Genomic DNA, 23,651 nt, shown 5'->3' with positions numbered 1-23,651 from the left:
AAAAAAGATAGGGCCAGATAGAGTGTTTTTTATTTTGTCTGTCGTCTTTATTCTAAATAAAATGTGTTAACATTTTCATGTTTTACATTTCTTTTCAATTTACTTGAAAAACTACCAAACATGCAAGTTGACATGATGCAGGCCATCATTCTTCAAAGCAGACTTTTTGTATGAAGTCCTACATTTATATATTAATTTGTATCACAGTATTGTATTAAAATATAAGTATCACAATTGTTGCAATATCTTTATCACAGTATTAATAATGCAGTTGACATTCAGATGTCAGCTTTCACATTTTAAATGTGTTGTCCTGGCCTGTATCAAAAATAGCGTGGCCAGCAGGACTAGGGAAGTGATTGTGCCCCTGTACTCGGCACTGGTGAGGCCACACCTCGAATACTGTGTTCAGTTTTGGGCCCCCCACTACAAGAGGGATATTGAGGTACTGGAGCGCGTACAGAGAAGGGCAACGAAGCTGGTGAAGGGTCTGGAGCAGAAGTCTTATGAGGAGCGGCTGAGGGAGCTGGGACTGTTTAGCCTGGAGAAAAGGAGGCTGAGGGGAGACCTCATCGCTCTCTACAACTACCTGAAAGGAGGTTGTAGAGAGGTGGGGGTCGGTCTCTTCTCCCAGGTAACAAGTGATAGGACAAGAGGAAATGGCCTCAAGTTGCGCCAGGGGAGGTTTAGACTGGATATTAGGAAATTTTTCTTCACCGAGAGGGTTATCAAGCATTGGAACAGACTGCCCAGGGAAGTGGTTGAGTCGCCATCCCTGGAGGTATTTAAAGGACGTTTGGATGAGGTACTTAGAGACACGGTGTAGTGGTGGTTTTTGGCAGTGTTAGGTTTATGGTTGGACTCGATGATCTTAAAGGTCTTTTCCAACCTATATGATTCTGTGATTCTGTGATTCTGTGAGATTAAATCAAAAAGACAAAACTCTAATTTTTTTTTTTTTAAATTTTAAAATGAAATCCACTGTTGAAATGTACCTTATACTCCAACCAGAGACTGACATGGCTGTTGCTGCTGATTGAGTGTATTTTACAGAGGCGCTGACACTATCAGCTTTTGCTGCACTTAGTGGTCATTGTCATTTCCTGAGACAGTTCACAGAGAAGTGTGTGACCCTCTCGTCAGCCACATTTTTAGAAATTTTCTTTTGAAAAGGTGTCTTGTTTTCAAGGTTTTATCTTCTCTTACTGTTACACAGTTTAGTCAAACTTGTTGATAACAAGTTTGCCTCTTGCATACCTGTGAGTTGAAAACTGCTTGCTTTTCTTGTTATACTTAAATTAGAAAAAAAGATAAACTACTGCTTTAAATACCTGTCCTTGGTACATCTGAATTTAAGTCCATCTTTGTCTGCTTTAGTGTCTCCAGAACTCATCCAGTGACATAAAGTTAGTTGCAGAAAAGATGATCTGGTGGGCAAATAAAAACCATCTTCCCTCACTGGATCCTCAAACAATTAAACCAATTCTCAAAGCGCTTCTGGACAACACAAAGGACAAAAACACCAGTGTAAGAGCCTACAGCGACCAAGCTATTGTCAATCTCCTGAAGATGAGAGCGGGTGAAGAAGTGCTTGAGGTATGAGAAAGAAGAAAATGTAATCACTGGTAGAAGGCCGTGTCACATCACTCTGCGTACGGTTAAGTGTTGTGCCTGGAGCCTCAGAATGTGCTGGCAGTCTCTTAGGAGATAGATGGAGTGGGACATTCCTATTTGCATTTAAGCCTTCATCGGTATGCTCATGCTAAGCCTTGAAGAAATAAGCAATGCTGATAATGTACAACCTTACAGTGCAGTATTACTAAACTTGAGGTATTTAACATACCTCCCACGTTTAACATAGTAGCCTGGCTTTCAAAATGCCATAAGCCCTTCCTGTGCTGTAGTTACCTTAACTAGGACTGCTGGTTTATTGCCGTTGTCACTTGTATAATCCTACTGCAGCATTAGTGGTGCTAGAGAGAGTATTTTAGGATGGACTACTTCCTACGTCCATTTCCAGACCTCTTTTCTAAGTCTTAGCTGCTTTTGGATAGTTCCCATGTCTGGAATTGTAAAAGCAGATGAAGGATTTTAGTATGTTTGAAAGATTTTAGATCAATACAGCTTGTAAGGTACTTACGTCTACTCTTACTTTGAATGGTATGTCATAAGGAATTGGTAATTGGTGTTGTCTTCCTTCCACAGTCGGTTTCCAAGATTCTGGATGCTGCCAGCTTGGAGCTCCTCAATGAAAGCTGCAGGAGATCACTGAAGAAGCTGGCTGGCCAGGCTGACTCTGATGAACAGATAGATGACACTATACTGACGTGATAATAAAGCTCCAGAAGACAAGAAATCACTGAACCAGCCGCTGCATCAGCATTTCAACTCAAACACCTATTTTAAATGTTTTCATTTTTGAAAATGTTAATTCTGATGGGATTTCATGAAAAGGACTCCCAGAGAGTATTTTAGTATCAAATATACCAGAATAGCCTTAATTAGACCCACATTAGCCGAAAATTGAAAATTTGGTCCCCTTTTTGAAACAAATAATGCGCAAGAAACAGATATACTAATCAATACCGGTAAATTGTGGCCAATTGTGAGATGTGGCTAGAGCACATCAGGCTTAAACTCTGGTGACACCTATTTCCTATCCAGGGTCTGTGCAAAAACTCCAGTACTGGAAGTACTGTTGGTCTTTTCCACAGACCCTGTGAAGCAGGAATAGAACTCAGTGAAAGTTAAAGCGTATTGTTTTTGTGTACTGCTAACTTGCTGCTTGTGACGGTTCTGAAGACTGAAAATCCCTGTAAAACAAAGTATTTAAAATAGCCTTAGAAATCACAAATGCGAAAGGGGGATTAAATGCAGTCTGTTTAAAGAAGGAACATTTAATAAAGGCTCTGACTTTGATCCTTCTGGTGTATACTGTTCCTTTTTACAAACTCATTTGTCAACAAACTTATACTGTGATTTACTTTTTGGACCTGCTTTTTCTAGGACATACAGTTTGTAGAGTGGGTAGCGCTCTATAAAAACCTTTTACAAAACTGAGGCAAGCTAGGGTTTAAAACCAAGCCAGAACTGACATTTAATGAAATCTGTAAGTAATTACTCCTATTAATTCCCAAAGTATTTTTGACTACAGACAGCTTTTTAGCTATTCAACTTGTGAAAAGTCCTCTATTTTTATGTCTTCAAAGGCTTCACAAGATACTTGGCACATCCAACATACAGATTTTTTTTTTTTGGTCAATGAGTTGTACCGCTCCAAGAAAGCTGTATTTTATTTTACTTGGCCACATATACCTCTTTTTTAAAAAAATTATTTTAATTTACTAATACCTTTTATGCCACTTGATGGAAATAGTGAAAATCTTGTTGCAGAACACACATTTTTAGAAGGAAAAATGAGCTTTACGTTCTATGTAGAGTAATAGTTAAGTGAGCCTTATCTATTTTATGAAACTACACAGAAGCTGGTTGCACCTGAGAAGCCAGAGCATTAAGATTTGTTGTTTAAAATGGGTGGGTGGTGTGTGTGGGGGGGAATCTTCCCTGCACCTAACTCTGGATGGTTCAAACCGTGATGAAGGGAGGAGAACACAATACTACACATCATAAAATTTGAGAGCATAAAATGTAACCACACGGAAACCACACATTCTGCTAGAACTAATTTGCTGATTACTATGGGAGCAGCAGCAAACAAGAACATTTTATCTTCACCACTAATGCTTCAAACAGCAAGATACAATCTCGAGTAGATCTTTGGGAGTGCTGTGCTTTGTTCTGGTCAAAAGTATGAGAACCTGTCAAAAAACGTTCTTGATGTTATGTCAGCTCCCAAGCCTGTGCTGTCGGCACCTGGCAAGAGAGATTTGCTGTAGGAGCCAGTGGAATACTGTTGGAAGGGACTTGGGGAAAATCAGCTGTTTTACCCCTTACCTGAGATAGGCTCAGCTCCAATGGAACCATTCCAAACTGATTTCCATATAATTGGTTTTTATAGCAATCGTATGATGGAGATTCCCTAACCTCTCTCTCCCATCTATTTCATTATAGAAACTTTTCATACTGTCAGAGCTTAACTCGTGTCTAAAAAAAAAAAAAAAATCTTCCTTGCTGCTACCTGAGAAAAATAATCTACCTTGCTGGTTGTCCTGTTCCCACAGACACTGAAAAAAGCTCATTTTTGCAGCAACTGCATCATCACTTCAGTGTTATCACCCCTGGATGAAACAAGTTTAGATTTTCTGAGTCTTTTCTCATAAATTTTAATGTTTTCTAAACTTATACTGCTGCCCTCCATATTTGTTCCCTTCTGATTCATATTTGCCTCGTGGTGTCCACTGCTGGACCAGGTCTTCTAGGGGAGAATACTACTTTGCAAGCCCTCCGTAACATGCTGTTTATCCCAACACAAGGTCTGGGTGTTCTTCTTTTGCAAAAGCACAGTGTTGTTGACGTGTTTACTTTGTGATCAGCTATGAAGCCAAGCTACAAAATTGCTCTTTGGCTATTTATTTCCAGTATTGTATTTATGCAGTTGGCTATTTCTACAAAACTGCAGTACTTTCAGCTGATCTTACTGAAATTGTATTCTCCTTATTTCATAACATTTATCTGCATTCTGAAGGTGGTTTATAATTCTGATTTTGCCTTCCAAAATACTTGCAAATTTTAAACCATCTTAAAACTATGTATTTTGCACTGAATTGGTAGTAATCAAAGAGTGAAAACTCAACTAAATGCCCTGAAGGATTTGGCAGTCTCAGGGTACTGGAATTAGTTTCACCTGTAATGAATTAGCTGTGTTTTGGGATAACAGAGGAACAGCAGGTAAACCATGCAATGCACTGAAACATGTACAAAATATGATGCCATTCAAAAACTACTAAATAGGCGGCAAAAAGCTCCGTGGTTGTATTGGAATCACTCACTTCATCACTGCAGGCAGGAAGGAAGAAAAAAATTGCAAGTTTCTCTGAAGAATGGCTGTTTGAGCTCTTGATCATGGGCACCTGGCTTACCTGTTTTATCTCGATTCTAACTGATGCTCCACATAAATGTGAAAGAAAATTACAGTTAAACAGAAGCCTTTTTTATTAACTTGTTAATTTTAGCCAATAAGATCTTTTGTTATTAAGGGTATTTTGATGATTTGTATTTCCACCTTATGTAGCAGCAAGTGGGAAAACTCATTCATCTTTCTCAAGAGCAGCTGAATTTCTGCACTCAGTTTAGTTGTTTCTGAGAGGGAGGAGTAAAAGGTAGGAGCTCACTTGCCCTTACTGAGAATATGCTGATTTTTCAATTACAGTGAAACACTGAATTCGGATTTTGATAGCTACTTTTCACTAAACTATTTATACACTGCAATATAATACATCAGAGGTAAAATACCCATAATTTTTGCCACAACAGGAGATCTGACAAATTGATTGTGCCAACTTGGAGACTAAAGAATTAATTTTTTTCTCATTTCAAATGTCTTAAAAATACCAGTTGTCAGTAAAAGGTAATTTTTCCCCACAACTGACTGTAATAACATCTTTGAACTGTCAAGCAACTGTCTCTGAGTGACAGCTGAACTGTGTGTATTTCAAGAAGATCAAAAAATAATTTATGAGAGATATTTAAACTTACAAGGTGCTAAAAATTTCAATGGAAAAGAGACAAATGTGAAAGCATAAAATATTCAAATATTTTCATTTTTTTTTTTAGATAAGTCGCAGTTTGTACTGTCCGTTTTATTAGGTAACATCATGCTGTCTCATGCTTTTCACATGATGAGGTTTCATGAGCTTAAAAATAAAGATAATAGGAGTCACTGTCATTTCAGGTTTGAGCTGGTCGTTTGTTTGCTGGATTCAAGGGATCTCCCTGCAGCTACACAGAGCTCTCCGTGACCCTGATGCTCGGGGCATGTGTTGGGTTATATGATGGGCTGCCCAAATGCTTTACTGGGGTGGGTGATATGTGGTGAGGGTTGCTTTAGCACTGGGCTAGGTTTGGGCTAGCTGCAAACCCTTTTCTAGCAGGGTTTCTGTAAGCATAAGTCTGTTAAATAACACACGCTCATGCCTGGTAACACTCCAGCCTTTCCAGCCTTTTAGCTAGCTCCTCCTCAGTTAGCTACATCGTATATTTGAGGATAACACAGAATGAGATATAGGGTGTTGTGTTTTAAATGTATGAGTTGCAGAGTGAATGTGAGATGGACGTCATCTAAGTGGATTTCAGGATATGTGGGACTTGACAGGGGTGAGCTTTGAAGGCTAGAGTACTTTTTTGAAGGTTGAGATTAATGAAGATTTATAATTAAAACCAGACATTAGCCATATTGTTGATAAGAAGTATTTAGAAGATGCAATTTTATGTGCTAAAAAAAAATCTTCAACCCAGATATGCTATTTTAGCCATACTGGCTTGGTTTGTTTCCAGATGAATTGTATATAAATTGGACAAATATAACTGTGGAACCATACCACAATATCCTATGCAGAATAGGAAATTAGAATTGGTTAGAGACAGTTGCCTTAAAATACAATCTTATTCCTCTTAACCAAAGCCTATTGTATAAATCCAGAGAAAAGAGTCTATAGCTTTCAAGTCGATGTTAAGGGAAAACCAATACTGCTAAAAACTGTCTTGTCATTCTCTAAGAAACATGCACAGATCACAGTACAGCTGTGGCTGGAAGGCACTTCTGGATTTCAGCTAGCGCAACCCCTGTGCTCACAGCACAGCTGAGTAGAGCAGGCTGCTCGGGGCACTGTCCAGGCGGGCTGGACTCCACAACCTCCCTGGGCAACCTATTCTGGTGCATGAACACCCTCACAATGTCATTGACGCAGTTTGCAGTGGTGATGTTCCACTGATTTCAATCTTTTACTTGTGCTTGGGTCCTACCAAAAAGATCCTCAAAGTAGGTGCATCCTACTCTTTAAGCACCTTTAGAACAACTAATTAGATTGTACTTGCCAAAAGCATTATGGATTGGTGTTTTCAAGTTAACTGCCCTTGATTTCTGCGTTATCTTTGCCTGTTTATAGACTCAGTTGACTGTAAAGGTCTGTGTTCTTCAGTGCTAATGCAGCTCTCCCCACTTGAAAGACAAATGCATGTTAATGAGATACTGCATATCAATCAATTGTGAACTTATAGCTAAAATAAAAAAAAATCAACTTAGTTTAATTAAATAATCATGCCAATATTTTGGTTTGAATCTATGCTAAACAAAAATTAGTTTCAAGAGAGATGCACTACCTAGTGCGTTGCCTTTTGTTAATGTGTTTTTACGTATGTATCTAAAAGCCTTAATAACTGGGAAAGGAAGTCCTAACTAATTTACATATTCTACACAGCAAAACACTGCATTGTTTGATCTTGGGAGTTCAGGTACCAGTAAGAATGAGTATTTTTGTAGAAAAATAATCAAAGAGAAAACCAGCACTCTTCTTGTGCCATGTCTCCACCTTAAAGTGATCACCTAAAAAGTGATCAGTCTTGCAGAGTTTGTGTAGTTGGTAGCTGTGCAACTGATAGCAAAATTACTCAGGCTGTTTGTGTATTAGACAATTGAGGCAGTGCTATTTGAAACCCTGTGGATTTGGGCTGTGGATGGTGCAGGCACAGCTGCCGATGAGTGTGAGGTCAATGCCCTGCCTGAGCCATACACAGGCACATCTCTGGATCAAAAACCCCAGGAATCTAATTCCAGACTGGCCTGAATTGCCAGGCCTGCATAACACACCTGGGCATTTCATATCACTTTGCTGTAGGCCTCCTCACCTGCAGGTTGAGCTCTGATAGGAACTGTTCTTGTAGCTGTGCAACTTGCTGCTTTGGTGCACAGGCATCTTGTTGAAGAAGCAAAACATGTTCCTAGCCATTGTGGTCTGCTCCTAGGCCTTCCCAGAAGTGGAGCTGACAGTGCCTGAAAGCGCTGGGAGTCCCTCACGCCTTTGGTGCTTTCCTGGGGGCAGCCTCCCCTTCTGCTACGTCGGCAGGCCTCATGCGAGCGCCTATGGAAGCTGAGGTAGACACAAGCCTGCCTGCCGGAGGCGGCCCAGCGGCTCAGCACAGAGGGAAGACGAGCTGCCAGTGGAGGGGAAGCAGGGCACAAGCCCCGGTGCGGAGGAGGGTGAGCGGCAGCCCCACCACGGCCCATCCCTCACAGGACTGTCATGGCCGCCAAGGCACGCGAGGAACCCTCACTCCACCCCACCTTCTGCGCAGGCGCGGCAACGGGCACGGCTCCGGCGAGCGGGCGCATGCGCAGCGGCCGCCGCGCAGCCGAAGGAGGAGGGCGTCGCCCTTCCCGCACAGGCGCGTCGCACCGCGTCCTGCGGCGTGTGCGCACGCGCACGGGGAGGGGCTCGGCGCATGCGCGGCGGCGTGCCGGCGCAGCTGGCGGCCTCCGTCGGCGGTGCGCATGCGCGGCGGCACCGCTGTCAGTTCCGGCTGTTTGTTCGGGAAGTGGATCCGGCCCGGAGCTGCCGCCGCCCCCTCCCCCCTCCCCGCTCGCTCCGCCGCCCGCGGCCGCTCCCGCCGCCCCGGCCATGGCCAGGGACTACGATCACCTCTTCAAGCTGCTCATCATCGGCGACAGCGGTGAGGGCGGGCGGCGCGGCTCGGGGACGGGGGTAGGCCGCTGGCGGAGTGGCCGCCCCTCGCCTCCGCCCCGGCTGTGAGGGGCCTGAGGGCGGCGGCGGGGCCGGGCCGGGCGGCGCGGGGGAGGCGGCGAGGGCGGCCCTCCCCCGGGGCACCCGCGGGGCCGTTGCGGCCGGTTCCCGGGCGGCGGGGCTCCGCCGCCGTTGTGCTGTCGGTGCCGCGGCGCTGGGCTCTGCCCGGGCGGGTCGCCGGGGGACCCCCGCGCTTTGAATGAGAGGGCGCGGGTGCTTGGGCTTCGTAAGGTTTTATCTGATGAACCTGCGGAACTGGCTACCACAGGATATTATGGTAAATAGCTTGGCTAGGTTTAGGAAAAGGAAGATTAGGCAGGTATAAGCAGGGACAGCATCGGCATTCCTGCTAGCATCAGCCCTCGGGAGCTGCATGTTCTGAGGGCGCCCACTGACCTGCTGGGATGAGGAGGGAATTCCCTTCCCCTGTGACAGTTTAAGGCATCGATGGGAAGGGCTGGCTGCTCCTCAGCCCTAGGGACCATTGTTTTCAGTGTGGCAACTACTATGTTTTAATACTCTTTATTATGTTAATTAGTCCTTAAGACTCTTTCTGTGCTTCAACCTGAAGTCTCAGTTCTAGAATTTGTCACTTTCTTTAATAAATCCTTGAAGAGCTGGTGACTTTCTGTACTTCTAGTTATAGTATAGGATGCAAATACCTAAAGTAGTTATGGGTAAGGGGTAGTTATAGATTTTTGAAAATAGACCTGTAAATACTTCTGCAGCAGTTTCAGAAACTTCTGGAGGGCTAGCGTGTGAACTCAGCCTGTGTCTGGTGCTTTAGTCTAGGCACATAAGAATTGGGACTGCGAAGATTCCTGCCTTCAGTCCAGTTCAGTGTTGGTAACACTCCAACAGCTTACAGTTTAATTTCCATAAACTGGAGAAGATGGTATCCACCCTCTTCTTTTAATAGAGGTGTGGTCCATAAGGCAGCAGGTCCCAGCATGCAGCGAGGGATGGCTCTTGGGTGAAAGTGTAATGTTGCACGATCTTGGCAGTTGTCACCTCCAGAAGCTTTAGCTGTCTGTAAAAATATTTTATTCTATACTAAACTGTGTCTGCATTAAGGGATCTAAAGAGGGAGAAAGGGCAACAGCTTCAAAACAGCTTAAAACCCTAGGCACTTTTGGGAGCCTATGGATTATTAAAACCAAGTGCTGCATTCTGAGTAAAGCAGTAGCTCTGTTGCTTGCTGATGAGTTTCAAAACTGTCCAGGCAAGATAAACAGGATAGTGAAAACTCTGTGGAAGACTTCTCCTCATTTTGAACGATTAAATGAAATTTCTTAGCCGAGTCTTCTGGAGTCCCTATAGTATATTCAGTGAGAGGAAAAAAGTGGTGTGAGAATTGTCGGGTTGCCTGTGGTTCTCTGTTGTTGTAATTAAATCTCACTATGTAGTCTGAGTATTGATTTTTCTTTTTTGTTTTTGTTTTTGCTAACCCCAACAGGAAGACTTTGTCCCTGCTTTCACAAAACAGTTTGCTTGCCTTGTTTATTGATGTTTATTCCTTGCAATAGGAAGTGGACTGATACTGGATAGGATGATTATGTCTCATTTGCTTTCCCCCGTATGCAAATATGTCAAGAGAGTAGTAGGTTTGTGTGTTTTTAGAACAGGTCATCTTGAAAAGCTGCTGGTGATCTCAGTTGTGCCAAATATTTAAAAATAATACAGATGATCCGTGCTTTGCATGTTTTTCTTTAATTCACTCGTGCTTCTTTAATTCACTCTACCATTCAGTAAGATACAGGGTTTAGAAACTGGTATGGCACAGAGATTTGTTTTTAATTTTGATTTTGCAAAGCTGATAGGCCTTTTTTTGTTTTGTTTCATTTTGCTGTCTTCAACAAGCAGAGAGGCTCTGCTAGCCTTCTCTTTTCAGCTCTTCAAATAACTCTGTGTAGGAGGTGGAGGGTCACGAAGAGTGTGATTTCTCTATATGTGAACAGTGTGGGTCAGAGGCAGTGTTTGTTTAGTGAGATCGTTGTCATCGGGAGCATGTAGAACTTCCTGAGTTCAGGAGGTTTCCCTTGTCTAGGAGCTGCCCAAGCGCTGAGAACAGTATAGACAAGACCTGTCTGTGCAGCGGTGGACAGTCTGACAAAGCAGTGGTCATGTGCAGCCCATGCAGCTCTGCAGCGTAGCCTGAGGCTGACTGGTGTTTTAAGAAGGTGGTGTGATCTGACAAGTCTGTGGGTTCCAGTATCTACTTTCTTTTTATTAAGCTGGGTGCCAAGGCTGCTTGATCAAGAAGCACAGAACTTGCTAAAACCTTTTTTTCTTTTTTTTTTTTTTTTTTTTTTTTTAACTTAGCCAACTGGTATTTTGAAGGGGTTTAGCTCTTGCTAAATAACCAGTCCTCTGTTAAAGTTTAGGAACGGCTCTGCTACCTTTTTTGAGCTCAGAGGTATTCAGTGTATGCACTCTGTAACTTTGTATTTTTTAGTAGCATTCTTTTTTTTTCTTTAAGATGTGTAATACTCAATGAGAAGTGCACATGGTTTCTCCAGATGTCTGGTGATTTGAACTCTTTGCAAATGAGATGTGGCTTACTGGAATCATGCAGATTTTTAGTGTTTTTTTTTTTTTGTTTTTTTGTGCTGGTAGCTATCTTCAGATGCCAGCAGCTGAGAACTATTGGAGTTCTGTATAGTCTTTGCACATGCCTTTTGCACAGGTCTTCTATTAAGAAGAACTTGCAAGTTATACATCATCAAAATGATTACTGTAAATAACTTCTACTTGAAAAGATTTAATAGATAATCACCCTGGTGAAGTTGAATTTCCTCTTCATGCCATAGTAGACTTCTTTTTTGGGGGGAAGGAGGAGGAAGGGACATTAAGAGCAGAGATGTTATGCAGTGATAATAACTTTGAGGTATTCTGATACCCAGATTCCCTTGGTTGGGTGTGCAGGAATGAGTTTCTTAACGATTCTTGTCTGAAGCACTGTGAAAAATGCTTCCCTACACCAGGGTGTGATCAGGGTGCAAACAATCGTATAAGGAAAACCTGGATGAAGTGTTACTCAAAGCACTTAGAGAAATGTTTCATGGAACATTTTGGCAAAAGGTGCACCTTCAGAAAGGTATGTGTCCTTCCTGTTAGATGTGGAACAAGCCTATTTTGGATGACAATAGAGAACAATGGTTCCCAACTCCCCTGTTTGGTTTAGGCTTCTGTTAAACTGTGACCATGATAACATAAGCTTTATAGTACCAAACCCTAGTCTGATTGTCGAAGTAGTCCAAATTCCACTGCCGTTCAGCATGGCATAAATGAATGGGAGGTAGGCAGTGGTGTTAAGCATGATGTGCAAGTGGAATCAATAGAGTAGTTTAGAGCAGTGTTCTGAGTACTTGTTAATTAGCATGACATACTCATTTTTGGATCTTTCCTCAGCAAATATAAGTCTACTGATCATAAACTTGCTTTTAGTTACTACTCGTTTGTGACCGCTTAGAACTGACCACAGTTCAAAAGCTACTGTTTGAGAGTTTGCTGGGGGCTGGAGGAAGGAGGGGACAAAAAACCCCCCCTGTACTGCTACAAGAAGCATACCGAGTCTTGGAGTGACTGCAGTGTGCTTGATCAAATCTTCAAGGAGAGTACTAAGATGAATAGTCAAGGTAGATGGTACTAAATTATCTGCTGAGAAAAGATCCTAGTTAGAGTTAAAAATGCAATGAATGGGTAAAATATGAATGTTATGTTACCTGACACCCAAGATGACTATATTCAAAGATCTTGCTGTCTTTGTTTGTCGTAGGTGTGGGCAAGAGCAGTTTGCTGTTGCGTTTTGCAGATAATACGTTCTCAGGTGAGTGTTTTGTTTACTTCAATAAGTGAAATGGTCAAGGTCTGCTCCAGTGCTGCTGGTTGGCAAGGAGTTGTTCTCCTGCATTTAGCCACTGATAGCTGTACTAGGAATACGTTACGTTTCTAACTTTGTTTCTCTTGGTATAAGGCTATACAAGCCATCCTGTCTGATCTTCACTTGCAACTGAAAGTCCCACAGTATTTAAATACTGACATGGTTCCAGAAATAGCTCAGGTTTTTTAGCTTATGCTGTACTCTGCAGACTTCCTATTGGCCATTTGGGATTTAGATTGATTGAATATTGTGGCTAAACCACTTACATTTCTGACATAACTAACTTATTGGGAGGAAACTCTTAGAACAGACTGTATTCAAAATAAGTGATTGCACAAGCATTTAAAGCAAAACATTGTCTCAAAATTTTTACAAGTGAAATACTTGCATAGTTACTGTCCCATTTCTTGAGGTATTTGGGTGTTTACTCTTGACAACCAATGTGGTGGAAGAATAATTTTATTTTGTAACTCTGAGTTTTAAATTTTAAGGGTGGCATGGGAGAAGTGGCTTTATGGCTAGAGAAAAGCTATTAGCTGCAGATAAAAATATGCAGATCAGCATGACCTGATAGGGCATTTTGAAAGATAAGCAGATAGGGGGATCCTTGTTCTCCTATCCAGTCTGAGAGCTACTGACAAATAGCATTCAGAAGCGTGCTTTGGGACATCCAAAATAAACAAGGCTGAGGTTTTCACTTATCTACGCTTTCCCTTCAGGCAGCTACATTACCACAATTGGAGTGGATTTTAAAATCCGGACAGTTGAGATCAATGGAGAGAAGGTGAAGCTACAGATCTGGGACACAGCTGGACAGGAGCGCTTCCGGACTATTACATCAACGTGAGTATAACTGGACTTAGTGATATGTAGCTTAGTGTATGAATCGTGTAGTTTAGAGTTTCGGTTTAGATATTTTAATGTTGCAGTTGGTTAGCTAACGATAGCTTTGCTGTCTGTACAGTGGGACTTCTCTCAGCTGTTTTAGAACCGATAGCAGTGGTGATATTCTGGTTAGGGTGAAACTGGGATTTCAGATTTCCTCACTCTTCTGTGCATTTGCAGGATGGCTTTGTCTTATTCCTCTGCTGCTAGTTTCCAAATGGTAGAACTGGAGTTATTTCACTGTTCTGCATATACTAGAAAACTTGTCTCTGAAGCCTGTCCAAGAAGGTCATCCTCTGTATGTATTGCAGAAGTACAGAGTGCAAACCCTCTGTCAGTGTTGTATAACTAATGAATAGCTTTGAGATCGAAGAATAGGATTTCCAATATTTAGTTTTCTTTTAGGACAAATGCATTTTAGCGGCTATCTTTGTGTGGAGTTCTGTTGAAGCAGACGCCCACATGAAGTTAACCTTTTCTTTGGTTCGAGTTCAGTTCCATGCTCATTGTCCTTTTGAACAGCGTGTGCGCAGCTTTTCCTGTTCCTGAAGAAACCACACCCAGAGCTGCAGCGGTGGGAACTAAGAATAAAATGTGTTTGTAAACTGATTGCAGTAAAGGTGGGACTGCTCACTAGGGAAGAGGAAGAAATACACTTGGAAATGGAACTTCTGTTTCCTTTGGGTATTAGCAAAAAATAATCATTCTTGGAAGACCCAAGTGTTTCACTTGGTCTTCCATGACTGACTTCTCTTTTGGCTCCTGTTTGAGAGGAGGATTGTTTTCAGCTGATGTATTGGTTACCTTACTCAGACATAAAAATAATGAGATAGGTTGCATCTGTGTAATGTCTAAACAGCTAAAAATGGCAAAATTGAACCTGATATGTGCACCGCCCCTTTCCTCTGCACTTCTATACAGATATTACTGGATTACTTCCATTGTTTCTTAAGTGTTTAGCTTGAAAAAACTCGGTTGCCTCTGGTGGGGTTCCTGTGTGTGACATCACTTCTTGTTTCAGCTCTGCAGGCAGCTTCGGGCAGGAAGTGGTGAGGGGGAGGCAGCGATGCACTGCTGCGGCTCCCATCAGCTGTGCGCATAGGCTAGTCACGGAGTGCCCCAATTAGTGCTGAGTCAGCAAATGGCCTTCCTGTTTTCAGATTCCCTGACACGACTCGGAGCTGCATTAATGAGCGTTGGTTCGTGGGGCTGATGCCAGCTAGTTTAGAAAGCCATGGTATCCGGCACCGAACAGGGAATACCAGGAAAAGAGGCTTCCTTTTGTGAATGGGAATAGCTGCAGATCGGACTTTGCATAGTGTTTTATGTAAATTTTTTTTCTTCGATTAAGATTTAAAATGGCGAAGCTGAAGTGGTGTGAGGGCATTTGTGCCGTGACCTGTTTGAACTCTGCTACTACTTTCTTCTGCATAGCTTTTTACTAAAGTGAGGTATATTTTGCTCTTGGGGAAGTGAAGGCCTCGGTTTTCCTGCCGTAGCTCTGGTAAAGTAGTTACAGAATCTTCCACGGTCAGGGAGGAAAGATTTCAATTTTGTGCAACTTTAAGCAAAGAAGTTCTTGTGTCCGAGTGCATTTGAAGTGTTGAGGAAAACACTTTAGGAACGCTGCTTACATTGTCATGAGGGCTCCTCTTGCTGTTAGGTCAGCTAGCTGTGCCTGTCTAGTGTTCACTGATATTTTTCAAGAGGCACTCTGGACCTAAACATATCACCCATAAAAACAGGAGATAACAAGATTCTGATTTTAGAAATGGTTGTATCTTTTTTAATTATTATTATTGGCAAAGTTAATACTATAACTGATTTGCTTACCCAAACTGAGTGACAAATCAGTTACCATGCTAGTACTTATGAAAGGGCTTGGCTACCAAATCATGGGTGGAGTGTGAATGCGCTGTCAACAGTGTAGTAGTCTTTGTCTAGTCTTTGACTAGATTGAGGTTTAGATTGAAGTTAAGAATATAAAAAGGTGTTCCTTCCATATTACTGTAGGCCAGGAAGTCCTTTTGCAGTTAAAGGTAGAGTTCAGATTGATGTTGAGCCAAGCCTGGCAAGCAAGCCTGAAATTAGAGCCCATCTGGTAATAATAGTAATAGCTTGGAAGTACTGCTGTGTAGACCTAGAATTGCAAAATGGTAGAGGTGGTAGGAAGTTAATAGTAGAAAATTGGGAAACATTAAAAGGTTGCTCTATTTTTATTTTATTTGACTACAGTTACAGAAGCTGAAAAACAGAATAAAAAAACTGTTAAGGAACAGAAATCAAGTTGATCTGGAGTATTCTACAGAAACTCAGGAGAAATAAACTAGATCAGAATTTCAGACTGGGAAGTATAAAAGACAGCATTTGTTTTTACTGTCTATTAAATGTGGAAATACTGGGATAGCTGGTGCCTAGTGGGAGGAGAGGCCAAGTTCTGTGAATTTGGTTGGCGTGGAATGTCATCCAAACTCTAAATTTGATTTAAATTCACCAGAGGTGTAGCATGCCAGGACTCAGCTGTATTAGCAGGAATACTTAAGATGCATGAACAACCAGTTCCTGTACTTGATTTGCTCTTGTAGATAGGACTGCTCTGTCCTGATTCAGGACTGTGGTTTTAGGATTTAAGCTTCAAATAATAGTTGTCAAATGCTAGCTCAGGATGAATAGTAATAGCAAAGGGACTTTCTGCCATGCATTTGTGTGGAATGGCATGTTCAAGGGAGGGATAAGCTTTTTGAGATGATAGAATTGATATGTCTTGTAAACCAGATATGACGGCCAAAAGACTAGTCAACTGACCTGTGACAATAGATGTGCTTCCAGGAACGTGAAAAAAAGACGAATATGGAAACAGATTATTAGAAGTCTCTGGAATTGGTTAGAATTCTAGAGGAATGAAAAATAAGGAAACTTGTATACTACAAACTAGTGAAATATTAACAAAGATGCTGGATTAAACCAATGACCTAGCTTTCACGTTGGCCAGTTACTTCCCCCGCCCCCGGAAAAATGTACATATGTGTCCTACTGAACTGATGCAGTCAATAATACTCTGTCCCTTCTAAATCTGACTTAGCTACCATCGTTCTTCATGAAACTAGTTATAACTCCAGATGCTAATCTTGGGAAGCATTTACTAGAGGAAATCTGAGAACTTTCTTATTGATGTCTTGTAGTAGGAAGTACCACAATGAATGGCAAAATGTTCCCTTGTGCTTAGAAAGGTAATCTTCAGAGATGTGAGGGGAGAATGCAGACAGCTGAAGGATATGATGAGTTTGGTTAACCAGTTCTGAAGATTTTCTGTATCAAGTCTGCAGTATTAGTAGGTAATGTTTCAAAGGCATTAAGCTTATGTCTTTAAAGCTTCTTTAAATATAATTCTGTAGGTAGAACAAGCAACTTAGGTGTTTATTTCCACTGAAATGTTAGCATTCTTAAGCCTTTTCCACACCAAAGCTAAATGTAAAGCTTTTAGATCTAGGTAACTTTTCCAACCACATGTAAGATAGTTGGCTACTACCAAGCATCCAAGGGCATATACACATCAGGTTTGGTTGCCTTTCACCTCAACGGGATACTTTCATGGACACTCTAAACATGAATAACTGTTCTATAACTCAACTCCCCCCCCGCCGTGTATTTCATTAATGTGTTTCTCACTAAGAGTAGTAGCAGGTACTGGCTTTTGAGGTTTGTAGGGTACATGGCAGAGTGCACCTACCATATAGAGGACAGCTAGCATCAGTCATTTAGTCCTTGAATGGGAGTCTGAGACTGAGAACTTCATTTCTCTTCTACTGTCATTTCTATGGTCTCCATCTTCCCTAAAATGTGGCTGGGAAGAAGATAAGGCATTCTTTCCCTAGTGTCAAAGCCTCAACTACCTCTTGGTTGCCAAAAGCACAAAATTTACACCTACTCCACCCTGAATGCCAAAAGCCCCATCTGTTCTCTACTCGCCAAAGCCTACAACTTGTTATAAAAGCAGTTCTGCACTGCATCATTCTGAAATTTGAAGTATGGGGTAGGATAAATCAGATTTTGTTTTCTAGTACTGTCCTGCACTTGGGGTTGGAAAATCTTTGTTGTACTTGTACTTGTTATCTAGGACACAAGGCTGTATCTAACAAATGATAGAAAATAGCATGACTAGCTTTTTGAGAAAAATATGTATTATGGGGCTTAAGAGAGAATAAAAGGTAGTCATGGTCTTATCTCTCAGGCTGCTAAAAGGTAATGTCAGCCAATGGAGAAAATGACATTTTAGTGTAGATGAGGGGTTGGCAACCTTTCTAGAATGATGTGCCAGACAATTTTCCGTTCCAAAAATAGAAGCAGTGTATGCTGGTAGGAACTCAGCAGGAGTCAGGGGTTGCTGTCTTGCACAAAGGAAGATATTTCTGATGAGGTGGCTGGCGGTATTAGTGCTTTGTGGCAGGAGCTCCCAGCTCCTGCAGAGTTTTGAATGCCGTAGTGGTCTCTTGCTGCTTGGTCCAGCCCACAGTCCTCATCCCTAGGAGCAAACGACAACTATGCTGACGACATGTCAGGAGTGGGATCTATATGTGCAGGCTGCATGTTATTCTATTCCCCGACATCATATGCTTTGCTTAGAAGAAAACCTAGGTGCGTGGGCAAGGTAGGAGCAGCAGGGTGCTCCGTTGGGTCCTCTGGTTTGGATGACTGGGATACCAGGCATGGTTTTATGGTGTGCATGGCAGAATGAAGCAGCTCTGCGTAGGTGTAACTGAACCACTGCATTTCTCTAAAGGCTGAATGTTGTCTTTGCAAATGTAATGCTCAGTGTTAGGAAGGAAGTGGTAGGTCAGCCTGAGGGTTGCTGAATTAAAAGACTATTAGGTGATAAGGGAGAGTTTGAAGATAATTAGTTTATTGTTCAGATGTAGAGACATCTGGTGTGTTGATAGGATCGGAGATCTTTCCCTTTCTGATGCTATCACACAAAACAGTATTAATCAAAAACTGTGTGCAGTACATGTTAGTGTCAGGAGAGGATGGATTATTTTTGCAATGCGTGGATTCAGGCTACAGAGTACTTTTTCCTCTAATGGATCCGAGTTATGAAATAAAGTTGAGCTTGTTGTAACAAAGTAAAGGACAAATGCAGTGCTGTAGCAAGTTCTAAAGCTATTAAAGGAACTGACTGCGAATGGACTAGAATATTTGAAAGTGCAGGATCTCTTATGGGCTGGGAATAAATAATTCTTACATGAGTTAGTTCTTGCCAAGGAAAGTGAACGTACAGCATAAATTACTGGTAAAACATGGCATGGAAGAAATATTTGACTGTCTTCTGAAAGTGCCCAGATGGGCAATAGGAGCAGGCTCTCCTACTTCTGTAGAGTATGTATCATATCATAGAGGGGTATTGGTATCCAGTGACTATCACTACAAAGTGATCGTGAGAGGAAAGGGGCGGGGGCAGATGTGTGCGCTCTGTGTGTGATATATGCATGTCTGTGGCAAGTCTGCCTTGATGGTTTATAAAGGCAGGTGCCTTCTGTTATAGAAGGGATGATGAGGCTGAAGGTGGGGAAGAGGTAGTGACTTGCTCAAGCGCATCAGTAGCAGAAGTGAGCTGAAGCTTTAAGATCTTCTGTAAGGTAGTGCATTTGGATTAGATTAAAAGGCTTTGAAGTTCAAAGGTGTGTTCACTGAGTTGGAATAAATTATCAAAGAGAACCAGAGTGGTCATAGTGGACATCTTTAAAGTGTGGTGGAAGGGACAGTGCTGCAAGAGGTGCTTGTGGTAAGGGATCAAGCTCTAGAAATGCTGTCATAATTTAAGGGAAAAATCCTTGATTTTGGTATGCTGAATTCTTGACTTTATAATAAATCTTCATATTGATCATAAGAAAGGGGAGGAAACGAAAGGGAAAGAATAAAGCTACACAAAATATAAAAACTGGATGCTGGTGAAGACCTCACTGTCAACTGTTTCAATTACCTTGTTTTGTTTTGTTTCTTTCTCTGTCAAAGCCACCTGATCTGCAGTAGAGAAAATACCTGGTAGCCCTGTGAATGTGGCTGAAAACGGAGAAGGCAGAGCTTGCTTTTTATATAGCATTCTCATGGTGCTCATACTGCCTGCCTTCAGTAGGTTTGTGCAGGTGATAACATTGGAACTTGAATTCAGATATTTTTCTTGCATATCAGAATTGCTCATCATCTTTTAAAGGTGCTGGTTGCCCAAGACTAATGGGAATAAACTGAAATGAAGCTTATTTTTAATGGCTAAAGGTAGCAGAGCGCATTGAATGCACATATGGAGTCGATCTGTTGAGTAGGAAGGTGTGATCAGAACACAGTCGCTCAACAAGACAGAAATTTTTGTGAGCTCAAGAGAACTGTGACTGAGGGTTCAGTATATTTGGAGATCTGCTGAAATTTAGTCTGTAAGTGATCTTTCACAGATAATAAAATTACTGCAAAAACTTGATGTGGCTTGTACAACGCAAAGGTTCACATCACAGCCAGTTCTGAGGACATATTGGGGGCACCGCTACCTTTTGCTCACTTAGCCAGAAGACAGTATTCATCTTTGAAGGTCTTGAACAAGCCTGAACAAGGAAGTAAACAGCAGTCTTTGGACTTTGAAACCTACTTGTATACACTAAATGAGCAGGGAACTTTGTAGGTTTAGAGGAATAGCATGTGATCTAGCTGTTGTAAAATAATTTAATGACTCCCAGTGGAAAGAAAATGGGGGCACTTAATTGCTGTAACGTGGGGATTTGTTATGAATCTTGTGGAAGCTAAGTGAAGGAGAAAGAGCTGAGAAGGTGATGCTTCGCTTGAGTTAACATTTATTGTCTTTTCCTGCTCCATAGGTATTACAGAGGAACACATGGGGTTATTGTTGTCTACGATGTAACCAGTGCAGAATCTTTTGTGAATGTAAAAAGGTGGTTGCATGAAATTAATCAGAATTGTGATGATGTCTGCCGGATACTAGGTAAGTTTCTGATCAGAGAGTTAAAAGAATCTTACTTAGTGGGCTGAGCTGGTGAAGTATGAAACTGACTTTTTTTTTTTCTTTCCCTTTTTAGTGGGGAATAAGAATGATGACCCAGAGCGAAAAGTGGTAGAAACAGAAGATGCCTATAAATTTGCTGGGCAGATGGAGATCCAATTGTTTGAGACCAGCGCCAAAGAAAATATTAATGTGGAAGAGGTAATATGATACGTAGAAGAGTATAGATAAAATGACGTGGGGATAATGGTTTGGGAAAAAATAAGAATTACATTCTTCCCATTGAGGAAGAAAGATAAAATGCTTTATACAAGTCACAAGTGAGTAGGTAAAATGTCAAGAAGAGACATCCAACTGCATTTGGAAGAGGTGGGGAAGGGAAATGAAGGAGCCCACATTGCCTTTTCACAAGCTTTACAGTGCTACCATATTAGGCATGTTCTCAGGAAAGACTTGTCACCTGGGAGGATGCTTCTAGGAGGGGGGACTGCCCAATCTTCACTCGTGGCCTCAGTTGCCAAACTGACCTGTTTTTATTTACTGGTTTGGGAAAGGGGATACAGGTGTTACTGATTTAGCTTGGGAGTGGGTCAGGAAGGTACTGGATTTCTGCTGGGCCTGTAGTGGACTGGGGAAGATCTCTGAACCGTTATTGAAATATCTAGAAAAGTGGAGTTGCTTCAAAAGAACAGCATCCCACAAAAGCTAGCCTGAGTTCCTGGGTGGTCTGAACTTGCTTGTTTCTCTTGCAGATGTTTAATTGCATTACAGAGCTAGTCCTGCGAGCAAAGAAAGAAAACTTAGCAAAGCAGCAACAGCAGCAACAGAATGATGTGGTGAAGCTAACAAAGAACAGTAAAAGGAAGAAGCGGTGCTGCTAATGCCCTTTCCCTGCTGCAGAGACTCTGCTCTCAGACAGATCAGCCCCTCCAGCTAGACTCGGGCAATTCCACTGGGGCAGGCTTTGGGAGGACTTTCTCAGTTTTGTGCCGTTATTTAAAGATTATTTTGTCTCCATGTTTTCTATCAAGAGGCGCTGGCACCTTACCACTTCAGTGCCAAGAAGGTATCGGATGGAATCTTGCCCCCCTCTCCTCCCCTGCTCATTCCAGTGCGCCTTGTAGACAAGAAAGGACGTTGCCTACCAAGTGGACTAATTAACCCAAGAGTTTGTATATAATGTATATTGCTTTAACCAGCCTCGCCTCCCTGTTGTCGCTTTGGCTTATGCCTTCTTAATGTCAACCAATCATGGACTGCAGAGTTCATCTTTTTAAAGGAATAGTACAAAGTTCTTAATTTGAGTTGGCCCCAGGCTGGCAGCAAGTGCTTCCTGGGGCCTCCGGCTTCATTTCTGTTGGGCTCCAGGCTGGCAACTGGTGCCCCTGGGGCCTGTGGCTTCACCTGGAGTTCCAGGCTTTTACTGGGGCTCAGGCTTTGTTTTTCTAGGTACCAGGATTGCAGGTGTTGCTGCTGGAGCCTGGGGTTTCACTTCACCAGCCCCTGGGCTGGCAGCTGGTGCTGCTGCTGGGGCCTTGAATTTCAGTTTGCCATGATCCAGATTTGGGGCTGGGTCCTTGGGTTTCACCTTCTTGTGCTGCAGCCCAGCTGTACCTCTGCTCTCCTTTAGTTTGTATCAAGATACTGAAAAAAAAACTGACCTGCAGAAGTGGGATTTATTTCGATAAAACTTTTAAAAAAGAAAAAAAAACCCTGAAGTTTAACTCCTTTGACCTCTGGTTCTGCCAGGGTCCTAAGTGAGGGTCCATTTCTTTTGAGAACAACAAAAACCATGTGATTCTGCCAAAAACCCCAAACTTCTCCTCATTGCCCTGTCCACAAATAGGCGATCTGAACTTGAATGTGAATTTTGGTGGCAAAGCTTTTGTTTTTGAGAGAGAAAAGGCATGAAAAGAAATCCAGCTGTTCTGGATTGATGTCTGAATATGAAAGCTGCTGCAGGATCATTCCCAGGATTCTTCTGTTAGAAAGGAGGACTGCTGTTTAATGTAAAGAAATTGAAAGCTTGCTTGCTTGGGTTATGTGGTGGTGGAGGATCACCCATGGAAACAAACTGGTCTCGCTGTGCTCAGCGACATTTTCCTGGCCCTTGTTGGCCTTTCTGGGAAAACAAGGCTCAGTTCATCAGCCTGAATAGATGTAGTTAAAGGTGGAGAATGTATGTGCGTGTAACTAAAATATCAAATGTCTGAGCTGAAAGTACATGCTCAGCACCTGAATAATTGCTGAAATAATAATAAAAAAATAATTTTTCCTTAAAATGACTAAAAGGCATGGAGGGTATGACTGCCTTTAAGATCTTGAAGGTGGACGTACTCAGTTTGTCAGTAAGTGGCCCTGTGGAATTGCTGGCCTTAGTTTGGTAGGATATGATTCACTGATGTCCATGAGCTTTGAATCAGCCCACTTTTCTCCCTTCCTCCCCCTCCCCCAGGAGAGGCTAAATTTTAGTCACTTATTTTGCCTGCATTTTTTTAGATTTTACGGGTTGTGGTAAGAGCCCTAATCATACAATCACATCACAATCAATCACTTTAAAGACTTTTTAAAAAATGCAAACAATGAATGTGTAACACTTTGGGTTTTTAATCAGTTCAGGTGCTGGGAATATGTATCCAGCTGCCTTCACCCATCTCTTCTTCACATATCTTTCATTTGTAACCCAAGAATAAGAATGAGCTGGGATGATATTGCTAGTGTGAGCTCTGATAATTGTAAGACTTGAGCGGCTATGGAAAGTGGCGGCTTAAGTTACACCAGTCCATCCTGTCTGCTTTCTGATGTCGAATGTGGTGTGTGCCCAAGGAAGGAGCTGGGTCAGTCCTCAAAGCCTTCCTGTTGAAGTGAAGCTGTTCTACGACAGTTACCACTTTCAGATTAAAGGGCCCAGCTGCGTTACTTTGGGACTCTTGTGGTAGCATGTGTGCAGATCTAGGAGGGAGTAACTTCATATAGGCAGAAGTAAAGGAAATGTCTGAATTTACTGGAAGTGATGCAATAAAATGAGGAAATGGTGCACCCAAGCCTGGAGTGTTCTCTTATATGGGAAGATTGGTCCTCTTTGAGTCCAGGTCTTTGTGGCCACAGTTTGAACTCTGCCAATCCAGGTGTCCATATTCCTGGCTTAAAGTGGGATTTTTTTTTTTTTTTTTTTTTTTTTTTT

General features: G+C 42.1%; 3 protein-coding genes across 3 annotated transcripts in view; 2 read left to right on the top strand and 1 right to left on the bottom strand.

Annotated features, from left to right (window-relative positions):
• Window positions 1-2,919, top strand: part of GCN1 (GCN1 activator of EIF2AK4) — a 46,952-nt gene extending 44,033 nt beyond the window's left edge. Inside the window, exons 57-58 of the mRNA XM_075516640.1 lie at window positions 1,378-1,596; window positions 2,206-2,919. Coding sequence (XP_075372755.1) covers window positions 1,378-1,596; window positions 2,206-2,331 — 345 coding nt within the window. The 3' untranslated portion in view covers window positions 2,332-2,919. The remainder of the gene's footprint in view (window positions 1-1,377; window positions 1,597-2,205) is intronic.
• Window positions 1-23,651, bottom strand: part of PRKAB1 (protein kinase AMP-activated non-catalytic subunit beta 1) — a 423,514-nt gene that overhangs the window by 236,485 nt on the left and 163,378 nt on the right. The window lies entirely within an intron of this gene.
• RAB35 (RAB35, member RAS oncogene family) lies at window positions 8,439-23,506 on the top strand. Its single transcript, XM_075516065.1, has 6 exons — window positions 8,439-8,625; window positions 12,475-12,525; window positions 13,299-13,422; window positions 20,325-20,449; window positions 20,544-20,668; window positions 21,220-23,506. Exons 1-6 carry the CDS (start codon window positions 8,574-8,576, stop codon window positions 21,346-21,348), a joined length of 606 nt encoding a protein of 201 aa, XP_075372180.1. The 5' UTR covers window positions 8,439-8,573; the 3' UTR covers window positions 21,349-23,506.

Source organism: Mycteria americana, chromosome 13, assembly GCF_035582795.1.
Source record: "Mycteria americana isolate JAX WOST 10 ecotype Jacksonville Zoo and Gardens chromosome 13, USCA_MyAme_1.0, whole genome shotgun sequence".
In the NCBI taxonomy this organism is placed as follows: Eukaryota; Metazoa; Chordata; class Aves; order Ciconiiformes; family Ciconiidae; genus Mycteria; species Mycteria americana.
The sequence above is the reverse complement of the archived record's forward strand: the minus strand, read 5'-3'. Positions and strand labels throughout refer to the sequence as shown.

Excerpts from the sequence above, each read along its gene's own strand:
- RAB35 (XM_075516065.1), top strand. The coding sequence starts at position 8,574 with ATGGCCAGGGACTACGATCACCTCTTCAAGCTGCTCATCATCGGCGAC. Across the intron at positions 8,626-12,474 it reads GCTCATCATCGGCGACAGCG|GTGTGGGCAAGAGCAGTTTG; the intron begins GTGAGGGCGGGC and ends TGTTTGTCGTAG. Across the intron at positions 20,669-21,219 it reads AAAATATTAATGTGGAAGAG|ATGTTTAATTGCATTACAGA; the intron begins GTAATATGATAC and ends TTTCTCTTGCAG.